The 23,789-nt window shown below is 44.6% G+C and overlaps 3 protein-coding genes and 1 long non-coding RNA gene across 5 annotated transcripts in view; 1 reads left to right on the top strand and 3 right to left on the bottom strand.

Moving 5' to 3' along the window:
* Window positions 1-256: 256 nt before the first annotated feature.
* Window positions 257-2,455, bottom strand: LOC131211831 (uncharacterized). Its single transcript, XM_058205462.1, has 2 exons — window positions 2,414-2,455; window positions 257-2,312 (listed from the first exon to the last, which is right to left on the bottom strand). Exon 2 carries the CDS (start codon window positions 2,294-2,296, stop codon window positions 491-493), a length of 1,806 nt encoding a protein of 601 aa, XP_058061445.1. The 5' UTR covers window positions 2,297-2,312; window positions 2,414-2,455; the 3' UTR covers window positions 257-490.
* A 1,962-nt stretch (window positions 2,456-4,417) lies between these two features.
* LOC131211832 (uncharacterized) lies at window positions 4,418-6,964 on the bottom strand. Its single transcript, XR_009156917.1, has 4 exons — window positions 6,822-6,964; window positions 6,614-6,751; window positions 6,257-6,553; window positions 4,418-6,183 (listed from the first exon to the last, which is right to left on the bottom strand). It is a non-coding gene; the product is annotated as an uncharacterized LOC131211832 (long non-coding RNA).
* A 5,882-nt stretch (window positions 6,965-12,846) lies between these two features.
* The window catches only part of LOC131211664 (tyrosine-protein kinase Dnt), a 90,002-nt gene continuing 79,059 nt past the window's right edge, over window positions 12,847-23,789 (bottom strand). Inside the window, exons 2-6 of one of the 2 annotated variants that reach the window (XM_058205238.1) lie at window positions 14,305-14,671; window positions 13,474-14,250; window positions 13,182-13,401; window positions 13,035-13,111; window positions 12,847-12,958 (exon numbers count right to left, since the gene is read on the bottom strand). In XM_058205238.1, the coding sequence (XP_058061221.1) occupies window positions 12,847-12,958; window positions 13,035-13,111; window positions 13,182-13,401; window positions 13,474-14,250; window positions 14,305-14,671 (1,553 nt within the window). The remainder of the gene's footprint in view (window positions 12,959-13,034; window positions 13,112-13,181; window positions 13,402-13,473; window positions 14,251-14,304; window positions 14,672-23,789) is intronic. The other variant, XM_058205239.1, reaches the window with a different exon arrangement.
* Window positions 16,545-17,383, top strand: LOC131211666 (protein D2-like). Its single transcript, XM_058205240.1, has one exon. The coding sequence runs from the start codon at window positions 16,572-16,574 to the stop codon at window positions 17,193-17,195; it is 624 nt and encodes a 207-aa protein (XP_058061223.1). The 5' UTR covers window positions 16,545-16,571; the 3' UTR covers window positions 17,196-17,383.

Raw genomic sequence — 23,789 nt, 5'->3', positions numbered from 1 at the left:
GAATTGCAGTTCACTCGTAGTTGTTGTAAGCTTCAAATGTAATGTTGACAATACGTGAGTACAATATAATATTTTGAGGCACAATTATAATGTTCAATCTACAAATGTAAACTACAATTTATAATATGGAAGGGTTTTTTATTGAGATCTTAACAGAGGTTAATTTTTCCAAATTATTTTATAACTCTTATTAGAATTAACTAAAATACGTGGCGATCTTTCTCTTCCAATAGTTACTGTTTTTGAGACATTTTTGGTTCTTTGTGCACAGATCAATGTACATGAAATAGTTAAAAATGTCCCAAAAAGGACGAATTGTATAGTAGATATAATTCTAATCTTTACAAACTCAGAAGGAATTTGTTTCAAAGCACACGAGTTGTTCACAATATATGGTCTTTCCCGAAATCCCGAATCTATATGAATCTTCATCACATATGGACGTTCTAAAGGCTTATATGCTACATTTTGTAGTCCTCAATACTGCTAATCATCGCTGAGCAGAGTCTGTGATGGTTGGCTGTAATAAGGTATTTTGCGTGCAATGCGTGGTCTGTCTGTCTACGTGGCTATGCGTAGTATTGGCTGAAATTACTTCCCTGCGGAACATTCTATTTGGAAATCCTGCAAACCACTGACACTTGTCGGCAAACGCATGCCCCACAAGCAACAGCACGGCCGACGCGCCAAACACGATACCGCAGATTACCCACGGTGATATGGTTGCCGGTTCCCGGTAAACACCGGCCAAAACGGACGAGTCAAGCAAATGAGTTTCTGCTTTATGGCCAACTGGTATGATACGACTGCTATCACCCGTGCTGCTACCGATTGCTAGCGATTGCTCGCGTGTGATCGTCACTGGGCGAACAAATACGGTAGAATCTTTCGTGGCTCTGATTTTGTTACCGCCAAGCTGTGGGACATACTGTAACCAAACGTCCTGCGATTGCACATGGCACATACGCAGTAGCCGCAGCATGCCAACACCGTGCAGGGTCATTGCGTTTACGCGGTCAGCGCTGTAGTGTATGGTGATTTCCGTGTAGTTTGTCACATAAATCCAGTCATTGGGATTCGCCAGCTGCAGCCACAACTGATGATTAATCTGTATCCGTGACACCCGACAGTTCGAACCATGGTGTGTGCGATTGAAGTAAGTGGCAGCTAAACACTCTTCAGCGGTACTCAAATTCCGTACCACACGGTGTACGTTGCAGAAAGCGAAATCGTTTAGATGCTGGCAATTTTTGTATTCTTCGAAAGACAGAAGGATGCCAGTAGATGTCGCTTCGTCGATTGCCAACACGTCCTGGTCGAGCACGATCATGGACAGAAGTTGTTGGTTGCTATCGATCGAAGGGATCGGTGTTCCCTTGAACGTTCGGTACATCGAGCGGTTGCAGAGCGGAATGAGGATGTGCACCACAAGTCGGCAGCCCTCCACGTACGCGGCGACCTTTGACAGCGCATACAACTTAAGCACTTCACGCAAATTCATCTCCACTGGAAAGCGAAAGCCGGTCGGCAGAAACTTCTGTACTTTTTGCAGCTCATCCAGCAATCGGTTCGGGGTGATGATGCTGTCGCTTAACCTGTCGGAAGTGGTGCTCTGAAGCAGTTGCATAAAGAGATTCTTTTTGGCGATGATTTTGTTGAGCAGAATGTCCATCAGCAGCAGTTGGCCTTCGCGCGTGAAGTCAATCGTTTGGGGGCGTTTGGGATCAATTTTAAAGATATTTCCGGACAATGCCGCTAGCGCCTGGTTCGTTGTGTTGTAGAACAGCTTTAGTGTCGACGACTCGATCGCCAGCTGTTGATTAACACGGGTGAAGTTATCGTGAATGTGCTCTCGATCGGTATCGTCCATAAGCCCAAACCATGAGCGAAGAATGCCCCGACGGGCCCGCCGCCGGTTCGCTGGTGGTTTGTCGGCCGTTTCTTCGCAGAAGCTGTTCAACAACGTGCTAAATTCATTCAATTCATTGTTTAGCTCCCGAATGTCGCCGATACCCTCGCAATTACCGGCACTACCGCTTTGCATTTTGGCACACGCTTCTAATAACGGGAAGACGGTTCGGTTGGCTGTTGCTAACTCTGCGACAAATTGTAAGATGTCGTATTCAGCACGGAGGGTCCAAGTGCTCGCCTGAACCTTCATCGTTTTCAGTTCTTCAAAATAAATCCCATCGCTGTACATTGGTATGTTCGACACGGGCATCCCCGGGTACGGATCACTAGCACTCAGCTTCATGGACAGCTGGATGACGAGGATGTAGATCACGCGGTTAAGCATAGCCGATTATTCTAAACTTGAGACAGGAGGCGAAAGCGAAAGAAGAACAAAATCAAATCAAACCTTTTTGCAAAACCATTATTCAGAGAATATGTTGATACTGAAATTATGTTTTACTTTTACGAGCCTTATCCAGATCACTCAAGAGCGTATTTTGATTTGATGACTCAAACGTCAGAATCGCCCAAGGTTGATAGATGCACGGGACAGAGGATGAATTTTAGTTCAGCCAATTTTCGAAAAAGAACATCATATTTATTTGCAAATAAGGATTTTAACATCTGAGCAGGTTTTCGGCGAAAGATAAATGTTTTTCTATGCTGTTCTGCGTTTATTGCAACGGATAAAATAGACGGCATGGTTTCCCTCCTTAATAACTGTCGGATGCGTTGTGTTGATCCTAGTAGGCGTTCCTACGAACGAACTCGAACCGATGATTAATTCAGTTTTCATTGCTCATCAATCAGTGACTTCAATTGTGTAAGTATCGCCGTTTCTCTCAATACTTAATTTTGTCATTCTTTAAACTTCCCATACTGATAAAGAACTAGGAAATTTGATCGAACGCTATTCTACAGCATAGGAACTCGTGTTTTATTTCAGGTAACGATGGACAACAATATCACAGAAAAAAACCACCGGCCGGAACAAGCATCCATCTTGGATTTGCCTCACGAAGTAAGAAATTGTCGATTGTATAAATTGCACATTACATTCTGTTATGCTTTACACTGTTGCAGGTATTGGAGAACATATTTCAATATTTGGAATTTTCCGATTTGAAACAGACTTCGCTGGTTAGCCCCAAATGGTTTAACATTGTATTCAGTAGTCGAAAGGGGCGAGATACGATGTGTTTGTGTCTCGATTTTAGCAAAATTGAGCGCTTCGGCTTGGAAGTCCTCCAGGACGTTATAAAAAACATTCAACGGCAATATACAAACGTCCGTTTCAGCAACATTCGACATGAAGATTGGCCAAACGTGTGCACTATATTGAAAAGCATGGCTCGCGAGCAAATGAATGTGGTAAACTCATTTCAATTAGTTACGATTGGCTTAACGGGCGAAAAAATGTACACAATCTTGAAGCACTTTGAAAATCTTCGAGACATTTCGATAACGGCGTGCCCTCATGCGTGGTTACTCATGTGTTTCGACCTACACGCTGTACTGAAGAGACTAGCCAACTTGTTCCTGGATACGAGTGATTGTTTTCCCCGCATCGATGCATATGGTTATAGACCTTTGATACTGTTTAACATTAAGAACTTAGTGATGTCACGAAACCCGCACTTCGGAACAAAAGACTTGGAAGACGACCTTGTCTGGCACGGAAAGAGTGGAGGGTTTGTTTGGCCAATTCCTCGCTTCCGTGATAAAACAACTCAATTACGACTGCTGGAAGCGGTCCGTTTGGACGTTGACAGGCAACAGGGAAATGATCAAGAAACCATCAACATGTTTTTCAAAGGATTAATAATGCTCCGAAAAGTGTACTTACGATGTGAAAAGTATGCAATATCACCTATCTTGCAAGCCCTTGCTCTACAATGTCCGGAAGTAACGATGATTCAGCTGAGCTGGAAACAGCATGACACATGTGCTTGGCTGCCTTTACTCAAAGAATTTCCAAAGCTACAGGTAACATTTTCACATTTACTCAACTGGGACATATTGACATTTAATTGGTTTGAATATTCACCCACTTTCAGGAGCTTCATCTGGTGGGATGTTTCGCTACTGTCGAGGACGGGCAATTGGGACGGTTTGCGCCCTTTCGTGCACTAAGCCCGGCGTTACGGCGGCTAAGTGTTTTGCACGTAGCTTATTCTTGCATTACTGACCAGTGTTTCGTGCTGATGTATAAAGAATCTAGAATCACTTCCCTGCACTTGAAAGGTTGTCATAAAGTAAGTACATTCTCGTAGACAAAACTACCCATCATGAAACGTTGGTGAATCACATAACTTATTTAATATACGGATTTTTGTGTACAGATAACCAAGGCATGGTTGATGACCATTCCTTTACATCTTCCATTGCTTCAGAAGCTGACGATTTCGCACTGCGCCCTTATATTTCCTGAAAATATCGAGCAGCTGCGTCGCATCATGCCGGACCTTGATATTAAGTACCATTGATTAATTTCAATCAGTAATGGCAAATTGAAAAAAATAGCACCGAAGCTATTAGATTAGAACTGAAATATCCGAAACTGATGCCTGCAGCACTATAACATTCTATTACATTGAAATAAATCGTCGTTTGTCTATCAATTAATTATCTTCTCAACTTTTGCTTAATTCAACGGGCATTTTGGTAACGAATCGAAAGCCAGTTTTTGTTTGGTACATTGGTTTAACAAGTTTAGACCAGTTGTTGTTTAGCGTTGTTCAATTCAGGCCTGCATACTGATTGGGCAAAGTGAGTGTTGCTGGCCGGCCGGAGAGAGGCGCCAGCTGGCCGTTCCTTCTGGCGGCTGACCGGTGGCCTTCTCTCCCACGAACACGTCCCCACAGCTCAGGGGTCTTTGTGTCGAACACTGTCGCGCCCTTGCAACTTTCTTGTTTACTTCTTACTCGCGATCTCCTGCCGCTCGAATCGGGCTGACATCTTGGATCGTGTCAAATTAGGCTACGAGAAATGTTTACTCCCCCCGCACATTGACTCACCGTCAACAATCGAAAGATCTCTCGTGGACTGTGGGACCAGCGAGAGATCCATCTGCCTGGCACCACACGCAATCCTCTGACAGACAAGGTTTGGGCGTGCCTACGCACGCTACCGAAGCTTCACAAAGTGCCGATCGTCATCATCATAATCACCGTACTCACTTGCAGCGGTCCACTTGTAAGTCTTTGTTGAGGAACTCGACGCCGATCGTATGAAAACTGTGCGCATCGAAATAGTTCGATACGAAGCGGTTCATTCGACCGTGCGCAAGGGAGCGGTGAAAAGATTGTGAGCTCATCTATGAAAATTCTTGACTCAATGAAAAGATTGTGAGCTCATCTATGAAAAGTTCAAGAATTTGAAGACTCGAATAACTTAACTAAGACTACTTAACTAAACTACTTAACTAAACTTAACTTAACTAAACTAACTTAACTTAAAAAACTTAACTAAACTAAACTTAACTAAACGAAGACTACTTAACTAAACTAAATTAAACTTAAAATAACTAAACTTAAACTAAAACTTGGACTAAACTTAAAATATATAACATAAGAGAATAAACTTAACTTAATCGGTATCGTACCAACTGGTTGTGATTGTTTTCCATTGTTTTTTGAACTCTTCAAATGAATCTGCATATCTAAAAGATATGCAGATAGCATCATGTATGGCCCACCAGAGGTTACTGTAATTACTAAGGCACACATTTTTCCCATTTTGGGGACGCTCCCACACACATTCCCTTACAAAATCGCCTGTAAATAAATCCCGCATTATTACCCTAACCATTTTGGCACCTCCTTTTTTCTGACGTATCATGTTGGAAAACTTATTATTAAAACTAACATTATGTTCTTTCGCCCTATTCCTTAATAAATAATTTGCTATAATATTTGAAATTTCCACTCTGTCTATTCTCGCCTCCCGCTCAAATGACGTTAACTGCACCACGCTGGTTATCGGGAAGTGCAGATGCTGTCGTTGCGGTGGAGGTGGTGTTGGTGGAGGTGCCATCGTGGCCACCATCGTTGGTGGCACACCGTGGTCCTGGTGCTGTTGTTGCTGCGGTGGCGGATATTGCGAGTCTGAGTCAAACTCAAACTCTGAGTTCGTGGATTCAGGAGACGAGGCGATTGACGTGGCCGGAGACGAAAGTTCGGATAAATCGGAGATAACGCATACCGTAGGTAATGCGATAGGTTCTACCATCTAATACGATAAAGAAAGATACGAAAGTAAGATATGATTAAATTGTAACGAGCAAATAAACAATTCTACGTACCTCTTTTCTTTTTCGTTCTCTTTCAAGCAATGTTTTTCTGCGACTTTTTTCACGATTTTCAACCACTCGCTCTTCTTCAGTTAGGTTTTTTTTTCATATTTATAACTTTCCACTAATTGTTTGAAAGTTAAATGGCCGGTGCCTCTGTACTCGATATGCGCTTCGTCGACGCTTGAATGTCCTCTTTCTTTGGTTCTTCGATCTGATTGCCTTGCAGATCCAGTCTTCGTTTGTAGATGTTATGTTCGATGTGCAGATGCTGCTCTCCCGTTGAATCTTGCGCATCCAGTGATACATCTTCGGAAGATTCCAAAAACATTGAACAAACAACGCCATGGCCACTAGAACATAACTTACATTCACACGATATCCTCGGTATGGTAAAATCTAAATTAATTTTAAGCTTATGCCCGCGTGTCATTACGTTAGGAGAAAGGTAGGCATTTATTTCGCCTATCACCAGCACCACAATCACAATCGAACTGACGAGCGTTACTGAAAAAAAGAATCATGAAAACACTGTATAGCGAGGTTAATTGACCTTTTCTTTATCGTTTAAACTTACATGCCGCGCCGCTGACCGTGCGGACGCTGAACTCATTGTCAATCTTCGGGTAAGCATCTAATCTAGAATCGGCGCAAGGAATCTAGAAAGCGCATTCTACAACCCTCGATCGGAAAGAACACAAAACTAAACAAGCACGGTTGAATTCGTTGCATTAAAAATGAAATCTGCTTCAATCAGCAATCTAAAGCTTATCAAACACGTAGCCCAGAACGAACGACGAGTTTCTGTTATTATTTATCGTTGGCGGTGAGTTCGGTCAACTTGACAGCTGTCAGCTGATTCAGTCGCCGGTAGGGTTACGTGGTCATTTAGGAAATTTACTCATTGGATTTTTCTGCAATTACCGTATTTTTCCGTGTATAACGCGCACCTTTTCCCCAATTTTTTGAGCTCCAAAATCTGGGTGCGCGTTATACAAGGGGAGTAGAAATGTTGTCTCCTCTAAACATACAAATATGCCCTTTTAGGTACATATTTTATGGTATTATTGAATAAATTATGAAATGAAACATTTGTTAGGAATATAATTATCCATACAATACCGTTTTGAGGTCATAGCAGGGAGTTACAACAGAAGTTGTTGTGAAATCATTTAAAAAATGTGCCATCAGCAACGCTATGGATGGATCTGAAGGTATCGCAATTTATGAGGACTCTTCAGAGAGTGACAATGAGGAGTACATTGAAGAGCAATTAGAGAATATCAATTTGTCAGACAGCAGTGAATCTAAGTTTGATGATTATTACGAAATATAAACTACTAGTATGTCTTTTGCAATGTATACGCATTTTATTTTTAGTCTACTTTAGAATATTTAGAATAATACGAGGTGCGTTCAACAACTTCTGACAATTTTGTATTTACTCGGGTTACAAATGTTCGATTTTCAAATTTTTTTTTTCGGTGTGAGGTTGCTTTTTATGCCACTCACTTATGGTGAAACTTTCGGCCTTTTTGAGTAGTTAGTAAATTTTTAACAGCTGGTTTACTGTGCGCGTGTCTTGGCCCATCGGCGATTTTTGTTTATTCCGAAAAATTGATGACAAAGAATTTGTATCAAATTTTCTGTAGAAAACGAAATTAAAAGCTCGGACGAAATTTAAATGTTGACTGTAGCTTATGGTGATGCTATTAAGATCAAAAGCAGCGCTTATCAATGGTTCAAACTGTTTTCAGAGGGCCTAGAAGATGTGGACGTCGAAAAGCCATGGTTGGTCGAATGTAAATAGTTTAGCTAACAGTTTTCTTCGATTGCAGGGTCGTGGTGCATCATGAGTTGTTGGCAAAAGATAGAACAGTCATTAACGAATATTTCCTGATAGTTATGCACAATTTGCTTGAAGCAATCCGTCATTAACGCCCGGATTTGTGCGAAACCCAAAATTGGCTGTCGCACTCCTGCTAGCACAACGTGGATTCTGCTCGATTTTTTTACCAAAACAACAAACGGATGATGCCAAAGTTACCGTATTCTCTAGATCTAGCCCCCTGTGCCTTCTTCTTATTCCGGAAACTGAAGGAGGCCATGAAAGGAATGGGCCGATTACTCAAAATAGCCAAATTTTTTACCATCAGTCACTGACATGTGTAGCAACCTACCGCCACAAAAAATCGAAAATCGGATATACGTGGCCCCCGTAAATACAAAATTGTCAGATCTTTTTGAACGCCCCTCGTACAGCATCATCATTGGGTATTTGTTGGATATCTGAAATATATATGATATAAAACTTTTTTTCCAATTTTTTTCTCTTAAAATATGGGTGCGCGTTATACACGGGTGCGCGTTATACACGGAAAAATACGGTACTAAGCAACATCATCGCATTAATCTCTCGGCTAATATCGCTCCCTTTCCGGGCAAACATACTTCGATCAGAGTCAGCGTTAGCTGGCTTTTATTTGGCTTTTACAAATCGGTGTATTTTCATTTTTTTAATTTTAATTTTAATTTTCCCAAGTTTCATTTTTCGTGTAATAACATAATTGTTTAAATTAAAAGACATAGAAAATTCCAGTCACATTGCGTCGTTAGTTAGTTAGTCATTGTTAGTCGAAATCCAGCCTTAGCAAGGGTCTCCAAATAAAGTGAAATCATTTTGAAAGATTTTATGGCCTCACTAAATCCAGTACCGTAATCCCGCAGAAGCAACGAAAGAATCCATCGTTTCATCGATACTGTTTTATCGCTCCCAACCAGAAGTATAAATTAATCGGTGCGAAAGAAACGGACTTTGGAGAACGGAGTCGCAAAGCGTTCTAAATGACCGGCACCGTTATCCTTCCGTAATGAGTGACATGAAGAATTATTATTATTATCTAGTTTAAGTTTAAGTAAGTAAGCCGCGTACAGTAGCTCGTAGTGCAAAAATAGCGCATAGTTCAGGATGATGGATTGATAGATAGTTATATAGTTATAGTAATATAGTTATTATGACTCGCAATGAGGAGTTGTTGAAATATGCAGACGCCTTCTTGAACCGATACGTCTTTCAGCTATTAAAATTCGGTATAGAAGATTCGGTATTAAAAACGGGACGTGCTGTTATTTTAGAAAAATTAGGTATAGACGTTATCGAAGATGTGACAATGGGCGATAAGAGAGCACTAGCTATCGTCTTTCAGCTATTCTAATCTAATTAGAATGGCCTGCTTGATCAGTTTGAAAGATTTGCAGTCGAGCATCGTGTCTTCCTTGATGAAATGTAACGTTTTGGTTCATTGCGACTCGTTTCATCGCTTCACTCTAAACGCCCAAACGCAGATCTTTTCAAACGCTCGAAAAATCGCTAAAAACGAAGAAAAGACGCTTGGTGAAAAGTAAGTGAAAGCGAAGATAAGATCGCTAAGTTGAAAACACAAATATGGATAATTCTCTCGAAATGCCGCAGCTAAGTCGAGCAATGAACGAGCACGGAAATGAAACCGAACAGACGGAGGACACCGGAGCGGGAGCACTTGTACAATTGTTACGTTACGGAGTTGTTACGTTCTGGCTTTACACTTTTACAGGTAATGGAAAATATTTTTTAATTTGTAATTTGTAATTTGTAATTTATTTAAATCATACTGACAATGGGCGACAATGCCCGGTTGCCAAAAGTACTTAAGACTATCTTATAACTAATTAATAGCTAACCTATTTGGATATAATATTTGGAAATTTCTGATTTACGTCTCTCGTGTGCCGCCAATTGTTCGGGTTAGTGCTTAATTATCGAATGGAGCGAGGATACAACAGTCCTTACTACTTTCCTACCAGTCCCGTCCCAGTTTCCAACCAGTCCTTTTTATGCACCCGCCAGTCCTTCTTACTCACCAACCAGTCCTTCCTATGCACCCGCCAGTCCTTGCTACGCGCCCTCCAGTCCTTCCTACGAACCCCCTCGTCCTTCCTAATCCTGCATTAATATTTGCAACTCACTCACCAGTCCTTACTACTTCCCCATCGCTCTTTGTTGCTTCCCTACAGCTCGATGAGTAGTCCCAATCAGTCCTTCACACTCCGCCTGTAGTCTATTACGTTCTGACGAGCACCGCCTAACATCCTTCCAGTCAAGGTGCTCTGCGACAACTTACCACTATTTACCTACCGACATACGGGTCCACACAGAGCAACGAAGATGCGGATCAAGAATAAGTGCGACGCCGCCAACCAAACTCTCCCAGATCATGTCTCGCCCTTCTTTTGGTGCAACCCCAAATAACATGAACAATCTAACATCAGCCGTTGATCTCGGTGCTGCTTTTGAATGGAAGAGATCGATGGCAGCACCTACTTGTGCACGATGTTTCACTAATTGATTCTTTTCTCCAATAAACTAGTCATTTGACAAACTTGATTCAACTTGTTACTTTTACTACTTACCTTTTTCATTTTTTTAGGAGAGGGAAAATGTTTCACGCACGAGCACCAAGAGGAACACCGAGGCGAACACAAAGGTGAGCAGTTAGGGTATCGTCCCATGGTCTCGTGGGCCATAACCTGTAAAAACTCGCCTTGTACTCCATTCGGCATGTACGCATGTACTCCATTCGGCCGGCATGCGTGGAGTACAGTATCATCACGATTCCTCATTCTAAGTTAATGGGACGAGGAACGCGTAGGAAGGCCCTCCGGAACGCTCGTTTGTAGTTTAGCACTAGCATCTGAAGTTCAATGTCGGTGAGCCAATTTAAATTAGGTTTCAGGCGCAATTCGGCCTGTGATATAACTGGAATACGATGTCCATGAAAGCCCAGCGTCATTCTGCAAAACTATTTGCTCTCAAACTTCTTCATATATTTGTATCTTACCTTCTTAACAAAAGTGATTTAAAGTCTTTTGGTTTTCGGAACCGGAGGGTAGCGTGTGCTCATAACTATAGTATACATTTTACAGCAGTATTTCCTTTATTAATCCACGAGTAGATGCTAGACAGTTCTGATAATGATTATACGATACGCCAGGAGATAATTAGCAACTCATTCAAAAAACAAAACTAAAGACCGGCGAAGGCAATACATTCTCCTGGTAGTGTAATGGAAACGCTTGTCTACAGCTTCTTCACTGAGTGCAAGACAAGGCGCCCGTTACGCCATTATGTGTACATTAGTAGCATGATCCAAACAGAAATCGGAAACAACGATCATCCGATCTTTGTCTTTTTTTATTTTTTTTTGGTGTTTAGATTGAATTGCACCGACGAATTGATCGCACAGCACTGGTCTACTCCATACATGACATAATTCGTGCTTGGTGTTCGAATACTTGGACACGGAACTCAATCCAGGCGCCGTTTCTGTGCCGTAGGTTTTTTTTTGTTAACCGTTGCGGGTGCTGGTCGCGACTATAAATAAATAGTAAACCTTCTTTAGTACCTTGGCGGAAAAATGATATTTCCTCCATAGCAAATCGTTTTCATGTTAGTTATTTCAATCCATTATTATGCAAATTTGCTTTTATGTACAAAAGGGCAGAGGGTTTGATTGAAACAAAAAATGTAGCTCTATCAAATCTATTCAGCTTCAATGTCTGGGCTCTGCTGGTTTCTCGAATGCACGGAATGGATATGAATTCTTACGGCAAAGGGTCTGTTCCTTTGCGCGTCAGAAGAGATGATTAGAATGCATGATTAGACTAAACTGGCGCCATGACCGCTTCGATTCATTGTAATCATGCCAACACTTTTCGGCTTGTTCAATTCGTTTCATTAAAAAAAGGGTTAAAAATCTACCACCATCGTGTAACAAACCAACAAACTAACAAATGCATTCGTCCTTACATACTACGATTACACGCTAAACACGAGCACTAAAGAAGTTCCGGGAAGTTCCGGTTGTTTCTCTTCATGTTAATTCATGTTTCAATTTCTTGTCCTTTTTGGCACGACCTTGTTTTCACTCGGCGACTACATTTCTATGACGAAACATCGGCGATCACAATAATCCAAGTGCCTTCGCAGCTCATCGAGCACCACAGGGAATAACGTATGGGTTTTCCTCCATCGCGGCGATATTGTCTTTCATCGGCGCACTACTGGCACCTGCTTTGCGCAACCCGGAACTAACACCACCGACTCTATCTAGTGTCCGGAAGCCGACGCGATCACGGCGGAGCGTTCCTTTCCGTGAGCCATCTGTGGCGACCTTTTTCCCTTTTTTGCCGAGCGTATGGCCACCAGAATCGGCACGAACACCTACCCAGCTTTCCACCAGTGCCGGCGGCGGCGGCGGCGGCGGTGGTGGGACGGCGATCTGTCACGAAGGCGTAGTCGCTCCCCACCGCATCGGTAGGGTCAAGCAAGTTCGGCTGGACCCACCGTCTCGATGCGTCTGGTTGTTGTGTGGCGGCGTCGTGTTGCTCTCTGTTGTCGGCGATGGACCGGATGGGACGGTCGATCGGGCGAGCGACTGAAGGAGGGTGGCGGTGGCGGCGGCGTTCGGTTGTTGCGGCCGGTTTTTTACTCTAAATCTAAAGCTTAACGATAGTGCCCGGGGCGTAGGAAACATGTAGAACCGTTGACCGGGACTCGGCAATCCCTAGACGTAGCGCGTCAGCTGCGCATAGAAGTCCTGCAGGCAGATCTGTAGCTGTTCAAACGACGGACGCTCCATCGGGAGCATCGTCCAGCAGTAGGCCATTATTGCGAACCTGAAAGAAAACGGACAACCGGGAAACGTAAGGTCCAATTCTCGGAGAGCGCGCAACAATCGCTCCAGATACTTACAGCTCATCTGGACAGTTGATGGGCTGCGATAACCGGTAACCATCGCGTAGGTAGTGTTCCATCTCGAACGGGTCCACCTATCAAGCAGACATGGACGGATTATTTCACAAAGCTCAAAACGGCTTTAACAGTTAAAACAATAAATACCTCGGCATACGGTTGTCGGGCGAGGGTGCACAGTTCCCACATTAGCACACCGAAGGCCCACGTGTCCGATGCTTCGCTGAACTGCTTGTACTGGATCGATTCCAGCGCGAGCCACTTGATCGGACGGTTCTCGCTGTCACCGAGGCAGTAGTAGTCGCCGGGGAATAGATCCCGCGACAGTGAGTTGTCAGCCAAACGCACCCGCAGTTGGTCGTCAATCCTGTCGATGTGACACAGAAGTTGCGTTAGCAAATGCTAGGCGGCAATACATTAGGAGGGGGGCAACACTTACACGCAGTTCCGTGCCGCAATGTCCTTGTGGATGACGCCGTGACTGTGGAGATGGCCGAGCGCTTGCGCCAGCTGTAGCTGAATTTTGACGATCTGGATCGTGGTCAGCGTGCGGGCTACCGGTTCCTGCAGGAAGATCTTCAAGTTGCGCGTATTCTCCGGGGCCAGGTAGAGTAGAAACGGGGCGGTATGGTCATCGATCGAGACTCCCAGCACGGAGAGAATGCCCGGGTGCTGGGCTCCGTAAAGGCTCATACCCTCGTGCAGCAGCAGCGACACCTGAATCTGCGAAGCGTGTGGCCCAACCGTCTTTACCAGCACCTCCTGGCTGTCGTTGTAGCTTCCACGGTAAACGCGCCCGAACGTTCCTTCCTGCAGCAGGCTGGACAGTCGTACACGGCACCGTTGCACGGTCAGCTCGGAGATGCGGCGCTGCAGTTCTTCCGGTTCCGCGTTGGCGTAGATGCGGGTACGCGAGAGGGTCGCTATCGTCGGTGCGATCGACGGTGGCGACACGATCGAGGATGGGGCCGAAGGTGCATGGGTTTGTAGGCGCTGAAAGCTCGACGTCCGGATCGGCTGCGCGTGGTGGGGCTTCCGGTTGAACGATCCCCGTGCACAGTACGCGATCATGATGATGATGGCCACGAAGACGATCGCCAGGATGCCACCGATGATCAGTGTGATCAGCCCGTTCTGGCCGTTCGAGGCATTCTCTAGCAGGTACGGATCCGGCTGGTTGACGTCCGGATGTTCGCTGAAACGGACCAAACACAATCTCGTTAGTCACAGATATCGAATGGGGCGGGCATTCACCCTGGCCGGCGCTTACCTCATGAGACAAATTTTCTTCCGCCGAAACAGCAGCTCCGTCACGTTGCCGGTCAGCCGATCGAGCGTCACCTCGACGGTGATGGTCACGTCCAGCTCAGCCGACTCGCGGCCACTGCACCGCAGCCAAATGGCGAACGTTTCGATGTGCTCCGGCACCTCGCCCTGCCAGGAAATGTTCATCGACGGTTTCGGCAGCGCAATCGAATCGGGCGACACGATCTTGATCCGGTACGGGAGCGCCTTCTTGGCGAGGCTTTGCCAGGTGAAAGATATCTCCTCGACGTCCGCCGGCACCGGGACGGTGAAATGGAGCGCATACTCGTTCACTTGCCCCTCGCGGACGTAGTAGATTTCAGCTGGCAGACCTGCGATAGGGTAGAACGATCAGAAGAACAACACGATAAAGTCAGTAAGATACAACGAACGTGGAAAAATGTGATAATTGTGTTAATTGTGCTGAGAAGTTTTATTAAATTTCATATATCAAGAACAATTTATATGTGGGCTAAAAACGGTAAAACAATTGTCATTGATTATCGGGCTGTGGGGCCTGTTGATCGGAAGCAGCGCTGTAGGTGCAGGTAGGACGGATATTGGAACTCCTAAAGAGTTAATCACAAGAACGAGATGTTGGAGCGGGATGGCAACAGATGCCGAAAGCTCACGAGCGGAGTGTCAACAGTGACCCATGCCAGCGATTGTTGATTGAAACCACCGATCAGCACCGATCACTTCCCAGCTTGCAGAGGTCGATCAACTCTGAAGCATTCTGCACTGCTGCGTCCGAACACGGCCGGGGAGACGTGTAGTTAGCGCCTATTCTATTCAGATAGTGTTAGATTTGAGTTAAACCCACACTTGTTCACGACAGTCCACCACAGGTCGAAACTCAGCAAAGACGATAATGCGAGCTTGATGACAACTGGCACTCCATTGAGCGTACATATTTAGAGCTACGATCGCATCCGGAAAACAGTGTGACGCAGAAGAGTCCAGTGTGAATATCCCCGTCGAGCCAAGCGTCCGTCAACATAACAATGTCGCGAAAAGAGCCAATCTTAGGATAACGATCGAAGTAGTCTTACGTTTCGGTGGTAGATAGAGATTTGCTACGCATTCGGATCACACGACGATTCATTGCCGACGGGGACAGTGGTTAGTGGCGAGTGGTGCAGTACGATGGAGTGAACAAGTGTAGTGAATGGTGCCCGTGCATTGACCGAGAATCAATAGATTGCCGGAACAGTACGCAGCTCGGCCACGTGGTCAGCAGAAGGCCTTACGACGGCAGAGTCTTAGGGAACGGTGTGAATTTGTGTCAGTGCAGTGTTAGTCGATCGTCCGGGCGCAGGATGGTGAATCACGGTGAGTAGTGAAGGCGTTTGTAGCAATTAAGTTGAATATTATGAATATTGTGGAGTCCCACATTCCCGAAACAGAATTAATATTGAAGAGTCCCGGCTCAACTATCTATTGCGGGAACAGAGGAGTCGCTCATAGTTTTTTTCTTTTTTCTTCTGATTAAAACACCGAAAGCAATAGGTAAGAGCAGAAAGAGCTTAAAAAATGAGCTCTAATTCCACGATGCCGTTACTGTGGCACCAAAACACCGAGCAGCGGGCCACGGATCGTCCGGGAATCGCGAGAAATAAATATTCATGGCGTCGCTCTATTACGGTGGCCATAACTCAGGATTATGGTTAAATGTGTTTACATACTGGCGCATTAAGCGAGAGTCGACTCTTTTTGCGACCAGTTACTTCATTACGGGTAAAGATACACTCACTCACTACGTCGTCTGGCTGTGTCCTGTGGTACCGCACCAAACGACCTTGTCCAGAGCAGCGCTCCAAGGTGTGATCCCGACACGATCTAACAACGGCGCATAGCAGGAAGCGGAAGTAGCACACAACTTTTCGTATCCCACAAATGACCCAAAAAGAAGAAGAAGGAAAAAGGATGGTCTCCCGGGAGCCTGTGCCGTGTGGTTACTTCCGAAACTTGTTCGCGGGGATGATAGTATGGGCGCAATTATCACCCGGGCATTATAAAACGCGGTGTGCTGAGGGTCCATGTTTCTGTGAGAGGAGGATGATGCCGCGCGTTAATGCGACAGTAAGCTGCTATAAAATAAATTTTAATCCCCTTAAACTGCAACCGCCACAACAACGGGTAGTAGTTGCGCAGTTGGGTTCTTTCTTTAATTCGACTGCAGCTAAGCTAGGCGTTGAGTCGAGCCCCATTTTGCAAACGTCGCACAAAACAATGTGGCTTCAGTCGCGCTCAGTCGTACTCGCACGCCCTCTGCTCGCAACCTCAATCCGTTTATTCAGCTCTGCCATTGTGAAAAACATGGAGAAGCATGAAGTGGTTCCCGATGTAATTCCGGTGGCTCCGGCCGCAGTGGCCAAAGTCTCCTACCCCAGCGGAGCCGTCGTCGAAGAGGGCAATGTTCTGACACCGACGCAGGTTAAGGACATTCCGAAGGTTGAGTGGAATGCGGAGGCCAACGCGCTATACACACTCTGTATGACCGATCCGGATGCCCCGAGCCGCAAGGAACCAAAGTTCCGCGAATGGCACCATTGGCTGGTCGGCAATATTCCTGGCAATGACATTGCCAAGGGGGAAACCCTTTCGGCGTATATTGGATCGGGGCCGCCGCCCGGCACTGGACTTCATCGATACGTGTTTTTGGTGTACAAACAGAACGGCAAGCTAACGTTCGACGAACTCCGGCTGCCTGAAACTAGCGGCGAAAATCGCGGCGGATTCGCCATTCGGAAGTTTGCTGAGAAGTACAAGCTGGGTAACCCGGTTGCCGGGAACTTGTACCAGGCGGAATATGATGATTACGTGCCTTTGCTCTACAAGCAGCTTGGTGGATAAAGAAAAATGCATTTAATGGTTTAATGGAACAATTTATTCCGCTCATAGCGCGACCTTCGCAAAGCGTTACGCGTGAAATTGGTAGAAGTTGCTAGAAGCATAAATCAAAATGTGAAAAAAAACAAAAAGGGTAAAAATAAACTCCACTGATAAACCGCTACCTATCTTCGCAGTATGTCATAACTCTCCCGCTGTTCCGCTGAATGCAGCGCTGAAAATTGCCTCTGGTGGTGCGAGCTTGAACTGCTGCTGCCCAGATTGGAAATACACTTGCTATTGCTAAGCTAGGCGTTAATGGGCGTTTCTTCATCGGGGTGTGGCGTAATTGATTGAGAGGGAATTCGGTTTAAAATTATTTTGCAGACATGCACAGGCTGGCTGGCTGCTGTTGACTAATTTCACATCCTTAATTGCTGTTTTATAGGTTGATGTCGCAAATTTATCTTCCTTTTCTTGTGCTGTCTAGTCACTTTTTTGTTGGCCATTTACATTAAGCCATATAAATTGTGTGAGAACAATATCTTTACACCTTTACTGACTATACCACTGTGTTGTGCGTTTCAGGAGAGCAACTACAATCTTAGGTGAAGATTAGCCTAACTTTCAGCGATCGATATTGCCACGGATTTTGTACTAACATCTTTAATAGCTGCTATTTTATAGTAAGTTTTTAAACAACTATTATCAAACTAATGGGATTTGTGTCAACTGTTGCCAAATCAAATTGTGGTTCACCTTTGCAATGATATTAAAGAATGCTTTCGCGTGCTTTTTTAACTTCACCTGGTCAACAAAAAGAGACCATTGTTGGCCAACTCAGTGCTAACGGGCTCTACTATTTTCTATGCGTAATTTTTCCCATCAAGCCATTGAAAATTTGTGCTCCGCGGTGTGTGTAAATGGCGGATGCGCGACTTTTTCCACGCCGCACAAAACCGGAATGTAGATAAATCACTGTCTAACGGGTGGGCTCTGTCGGAACTGGAACCGACTGGCTCCGATGTTTATCCTTTCGTGTGGGAGGGAAGAGCGACACTTAATGATCCATGCTTCTTCGTCATATGCTTGGAGGGCAAAGTGTTGTCACTTCACCGCGATTTATGCAGACTTTGGGGCGCCTTCCAACTGGGACGTTGGCTGATACCCCTGGGATCCGCCAACGTGGTGATCTTTGCTAATAAATTTCCGTCTAATTCAATTCGCGGGCAAATAATTTCAATCTTGAAAAGAGAGCCACAGTGTCGAAAGATTACCAAACGGGGACAGCAAATTGTTTTCATCTCATTGAAGGCGCTAATGCTTTCTTGCGTGATGTCTGTATATCCCTCAATTGATATTAAATCTTCAAAAATATTATTCATTAATAGAATAAATCTTCAGACGAGGTGAGCTTTTGAAACTAATCAGCCGAAAAATCTCCAAGGAAAAAAAAGGTATTGCTGGCCTGGTACGTGGAGATATTAGGAACACAATCGGCCAGAAAATTGAGAGATAATCCGATTAAGTTTCATAAATAACACAACCCGAAAGGACAGAGGGGGAAAGGATGGATGCTGTTGGTGTTGGTGCTAAATCTCTTCACCCAATTCGATGCACCGGTCTCTCCCGGCGAGGGTTAACCGGTGTGAGGTTGTTGCTCTAATAAAGCTGTGAGGGGTGAAAAAGGTGACACCTCTCGCCACGCTGAAGAACCGTTAGGGGCCTAAAGATTGACAGATGGGTCGGTTGGTCGCGTGAAGAAAGGTTTGTTGGTGGCACCGAATTCGAAAGGGTCACACACAAATAGAAAGACCCACCAACCGTCCATCGAAAAACATGTTGTACGTGTGCATGGTCGCTAATGTGGAGATTAAAATGCAGAAAAAGAGTAAACAACGCGTGGCATGGATTCCAAAAACTACAAAACAGTCGGTGGTTCTGGCCAGGTAGGTTAGGGTAAGGGGTCCCGGTTTTCACCCTTCTATTTGAGTGTAAATTTGTGGGTAGTTTATCCGTTGAAAATAGCAACGACGCCGCGTAACAGGGAGAAGTTAGTGTGAACGCCCATAAACATTATAGTAACTCAATCAAAATAGTTCTATTTCGTTTGATAAGGGTTCTGTGCTGGTACGGAACTTTGCATCTGTCGTCAGTTGATATTTGGTGTCTTTTTTAATGTTAATTAAATTTAGAAACAGTTTGAGACCTACGACTCAGGATTGGGTGCAGGATTGTATAGGCAGTCTAAAATGAAGATAAATAGATTAGAAATAGCAATAATGGAGTTGCACTGTGAGAAGCTTTTCGGATTTTCCCAGAATTCTATTTCGACTAGGTGTAATCGAATTCTCTCTCGCACACAAATAAATGAGGATGAACTTGAATCGCTCGAACAAATAATGTATTGGTACAAATCTCAATAAGAATCTCGGCGATCACGAATGGTGTGCAGGATCAAGTTTCTTTTGCCCACGGTTGGAGTTATCGATTTGAGGTAAATTTTTTTATGCTTTCATTGAAACAGGTTTAAGCGACGTAGCTTTTGTAATCGTCTAAGGTAAAGTACCTGCCCGGCCAACTCACTCGAATGTGCTTTGAATAAAAGGATGAAAATTCAATTAAACATCGAATCTAAGCGGCAAAAAAACGAGAAAGGTTCGTGTTCACAGATAAAGTAATATGAAATGAACACCTGCAAAAGGGATAAGAAATAACAAAGCCGCACTAAGCACAGGTTGTGGTTGGTTTGCAGAACAATACCGGATGTGGTACCAAATACTTCACATCGTCCTTAGCGAAGGAACGATGTTGGTCACTCCGCCGCACGCGATAAGGCGCGAAGATGGTGGCGTGCTTTGTGATTTTTCAGGTGTGGGAATTCAATTTGCAGTTTTGCAAATGCACTTTCTTCTTTCAAAAACCTGCCCAGTTGCAAACGATCAGGACCCCCAAATTGGAAAAAGGGGGTCTATGGTGCTGACCATCAACACACGCAGCTCTCGCTCTATTTTTCGCCTGGCGGTGGTTCGCGGCTTCCCAGGCTGATAATCTACCGGAACGGAACCGTTTTACTTGCAAAATGGGAACGTGTCTTCCCCTAACGAGTTGTTTATGCTCTTGCTTCGCCAGATTACAATTGTAATTTCGGCTTCCTTTTGGCTCGAGCAGAAACAGAAGTTTTGGGAAAAAAAGGTGTGAAGTACGTTAGGTTTTGCGTGTCAATGGCATTGTTTCAAGTTCCGCCCAAAGGCGGCAGAAGACAGTGTTTTGTTCCTCTTCACAGTTTTTTGCAGCTTTAGTTGAGACGGTTCGTTTTTCTGTCGGTAGAGAGACTTGAAATCGAATCTCTTCGGGCGAATAACTGAAAAAAGGAACTTTAAATATAAAACCGAAAATGAAAAAAGGTTCGCAGCCCCGTCGTTGGGCTGCGGTGTCGCATCAATTGGGACGTTCTAATAAGTTTTTAACAATGCGCAGAGAGCACCAGCGGCCTCGCCAACAAAAACTAATTGCTGAACAACAAAACTGATTGAATAGAAAATGGGGAAAAGGAGAGTGAGCGAATAAAAACGAGAATAGACTTATGGAAACTCCTCAGAAAAAGGGAAACGAGAAACTTCAGAAAATGGGCGAGAGACGAGGGTCAAAGGTGCAGCAACAACAAAAAGCAAGACGAAGGAGCGTGAAAATGGACAATAGAAAACAGGAAGCTCAGAGAACTCCGGGACACGAAAATCCGATTTAAGAAGCGGCCAACCCGGTGAGGTGACACGTTTTCTGACAGCTCTCCTCCGAGGGAACTAATTGTTCTATTCTTTCGTCCAAACGTAGCAGGAACCGATCCGGCACCGATGACATGAAATGGCGCAAAACGGTGCTCTTCGAGGGTTTTTTGGAAAATGTGCTTCAATCACCACGGGGACACCACCTTTGATATAGCGCACCGGAAACTATTTAAATGATTAAGGTCTCCAGTGAATTATATGCTAATAAAAGGTAATATTTTTGAGGTTCTGATTAACGTTTGTCGTGCGCAAAGGCTAGATTCCAAAGCTCCGGGTGGTTGTCTCCGAAGTTCAGTCATCTTAAAAGGACCGAGTGACAAGGTGACGGAGAAAAGTTTTGGTTCGAAAGAACAAGATGATAGTTATTCTTTGCTTTTCCATTAGCATTTCTCCACGATAATTTCTCTCTTTTGCGATTCTTTTTAGCACTTTCCATTTCTTCCTATTAGTATTCTTTTATATTTTCCTCGAGGCGAACAGAACTTGCCATCTTCCGAATTGGCGGAAACTTCTCTCGAAGCGATCTGCTGATTGATGGGAGATGAGGCGGAATGGTACAAATCTTCTGCGCGGACAGCAGGCCGGGTGAAGAATTGTGGCTTTATGCTAATTTATAATTTAAAAACTTTTCACTCGCCGGCCGAAACTATCTTCCCTTCCCCAGTGTTTGAGGGCCAGCAGAATATTTCACAGACTGCTCCGGCGGCAGACAGTCACACTGTGAACCGGACTATACTCGCGATAACACTAGCAGTCTCCAGGGCCAAGATTTTCACGTCCTTCTTAATTCCAAGTCGGGTCGAAAAGTTGTGTAAGAAAAACCGTCGTGTGACCGCAAGCGCGACTCTCGCTCGGAATGATTAATTACAGCAAAGGGAAGCGCGTCTCGAATTTTGCCTTGTGGACAAAAGCTAGCCGCTCGAAGACAGTTTTGGGCCATAGTTTGAGGAGGAAAAAACTGCCGAAGTCGCGCTGCTGCTAACCGGAGTGGGCTCCACGGACATGCCCCGAGTGGTCCATTTCGTTGGTGGTTTTTGTGAGCTAAAGTGTCGCCTCAATTTCATTTCGTGGCGCTACAGAGCAAACAGGACCCATGAAATTGAAGCATCGCGCGTCAAGTTGCGAAAAAGCACTCGGCGCGTCTTGAGACCCCGAAGGTCGTCCTCGGAGATTCGTATCCTCGCTTCAAGACGAAAGGCATCCACGAGCGTTTCGTTGCTTTAATTAGAATTAATTGCTTAATTTCCTCAAATCATGGCCGAGTCGAGATCGGGCATCACCGAGTGGAACGCGATATGGGCGGAATTGTCCCAGTCGGCAGAAAATTTATTCCACTCACATAATCGGGTCCGAGCGAGTACACGGGCGGCAGGCATGTGGGAAAAGTTATCCTAACGGAAAACGGCGAATCAAGAAGCATCAGCAAAGCACGAACACAAAATGGACCATCATTCGCCAACCGAAACGCCATTTAATGTCCAATTTCTTTAAGCAAAGCGAATCCAGAGGACCATTCTAGAGGTCCGCAGACCTACGAGGCTGCACGTGATAGGCACGCGCGCGTCACAGAAGCAGCTAAGAAATGATTGGCCATCTCAATATGCACCACGGTGGCATGTTTTTAAGGCACTGTGCACTAACGATAAGATCCCATTCCAAACTGAATTTGATTCTACCGGAAGCAGAATAAGGATTCTTTATCGAAGGAAAAAGCCTCGTTGTAATGGCCCGTCCGACTGACGGTGTCCAATAACGGCCGACTTTCCCGGACGAAGCGAAGTCGAACGGATGGTGGCCGCGGAACATCTTTTCAATTAATTTCTCCGTTTAATTAATTTCATTTGTGGGACGCAAAAACGGATATAGGACTTCTAAGGCAGAGGACGAACACAGGAAGTCGTCGGCCCAGATTATGAGTTTTTCACTTATCCGAAACAGAGAGAGAGAAAGAGAGAGACAAAGTGGTGAAGAATCATTCGACGTCTTTTTGTATCATTAAAGCAAATATGCATGCAGTATTTCGCTTTTTTCCTGTGTAACCGTAAAACAGCGTCGAAGTTGCCACTCAAATCGATCGAACAGAGGACGTCTCCGGTCTGTTGGTTGGCATAATGAGAAGAAGCCAGTCTTTTCGGACATCGGAAAGGACGTCCTTTACATTGAGTCGTTTATCCGACATCGCCTCCGTGTGATGGGGGTCCCGCGAAGACACGCCAGTGCCATGCCAGACACACAACCGCAAGTCTTGGGAATCGCGACCAGGGAAAAAGAAGTAACAAGGTCGTTGCGGTTTTTGCGGAAAGAATGTAAATGCTCCCCTCGGTTCTTATTATGATGCACACAAGCGAAGAGCGAACTTTTAACAGCCTTTCGACGAAGTGACTACGGAAATGAGAACATTCGGAAAACTTCTGCACTGTTGTCTGGGAATTCTTCGTGTGCTGCACCGTGCGAACCGTTAACGAAGATCAAATTGGAATCGAAATCGGGTGTCGTGATTTCGTGTGGTTCCGGCAAACGGGAGCAAATCTGTCTCGGATCGACATAGACACGCTGAGATAAAACAAGTAACGTATTTTTATGCCTTATCATTTATGCTTTACCATCATCATTTCACATATACTTAGTAGTATAGAGAATTAAACAACTTCATATTTTTTTATTTGAACCAGGTTGCTCGGAATTGGTTGAAGACGCACGGAAACAAAAAGGTAGGCTAAAGAGTCTTTAATATCAACAAATTTTACTTTTGATCTATAATAATCCTAATTAAGCTAACAAAATATTACAAATCAGAAATTAGATATGATGAAGATGCTATTAACCGAAT

The sequence above is a fragment of the Anopheles bellator genome, chromosome 2 (assembly GCF_943735745.2).
Source record: "Anopheles bellator chromosome 2, idAnoBellAS_SP24_06.2, whole genome shotgun sequence".
Classification (NCBI taxonomy): Eukaryota; Metazoa; Arthropoda; class Insecta; order Diptera; family Culicidae; genus Anopheles; species Anopheles bellator.
This window is presented reverse-complemented; position numbering and strand designations above follow the sequence as displayed.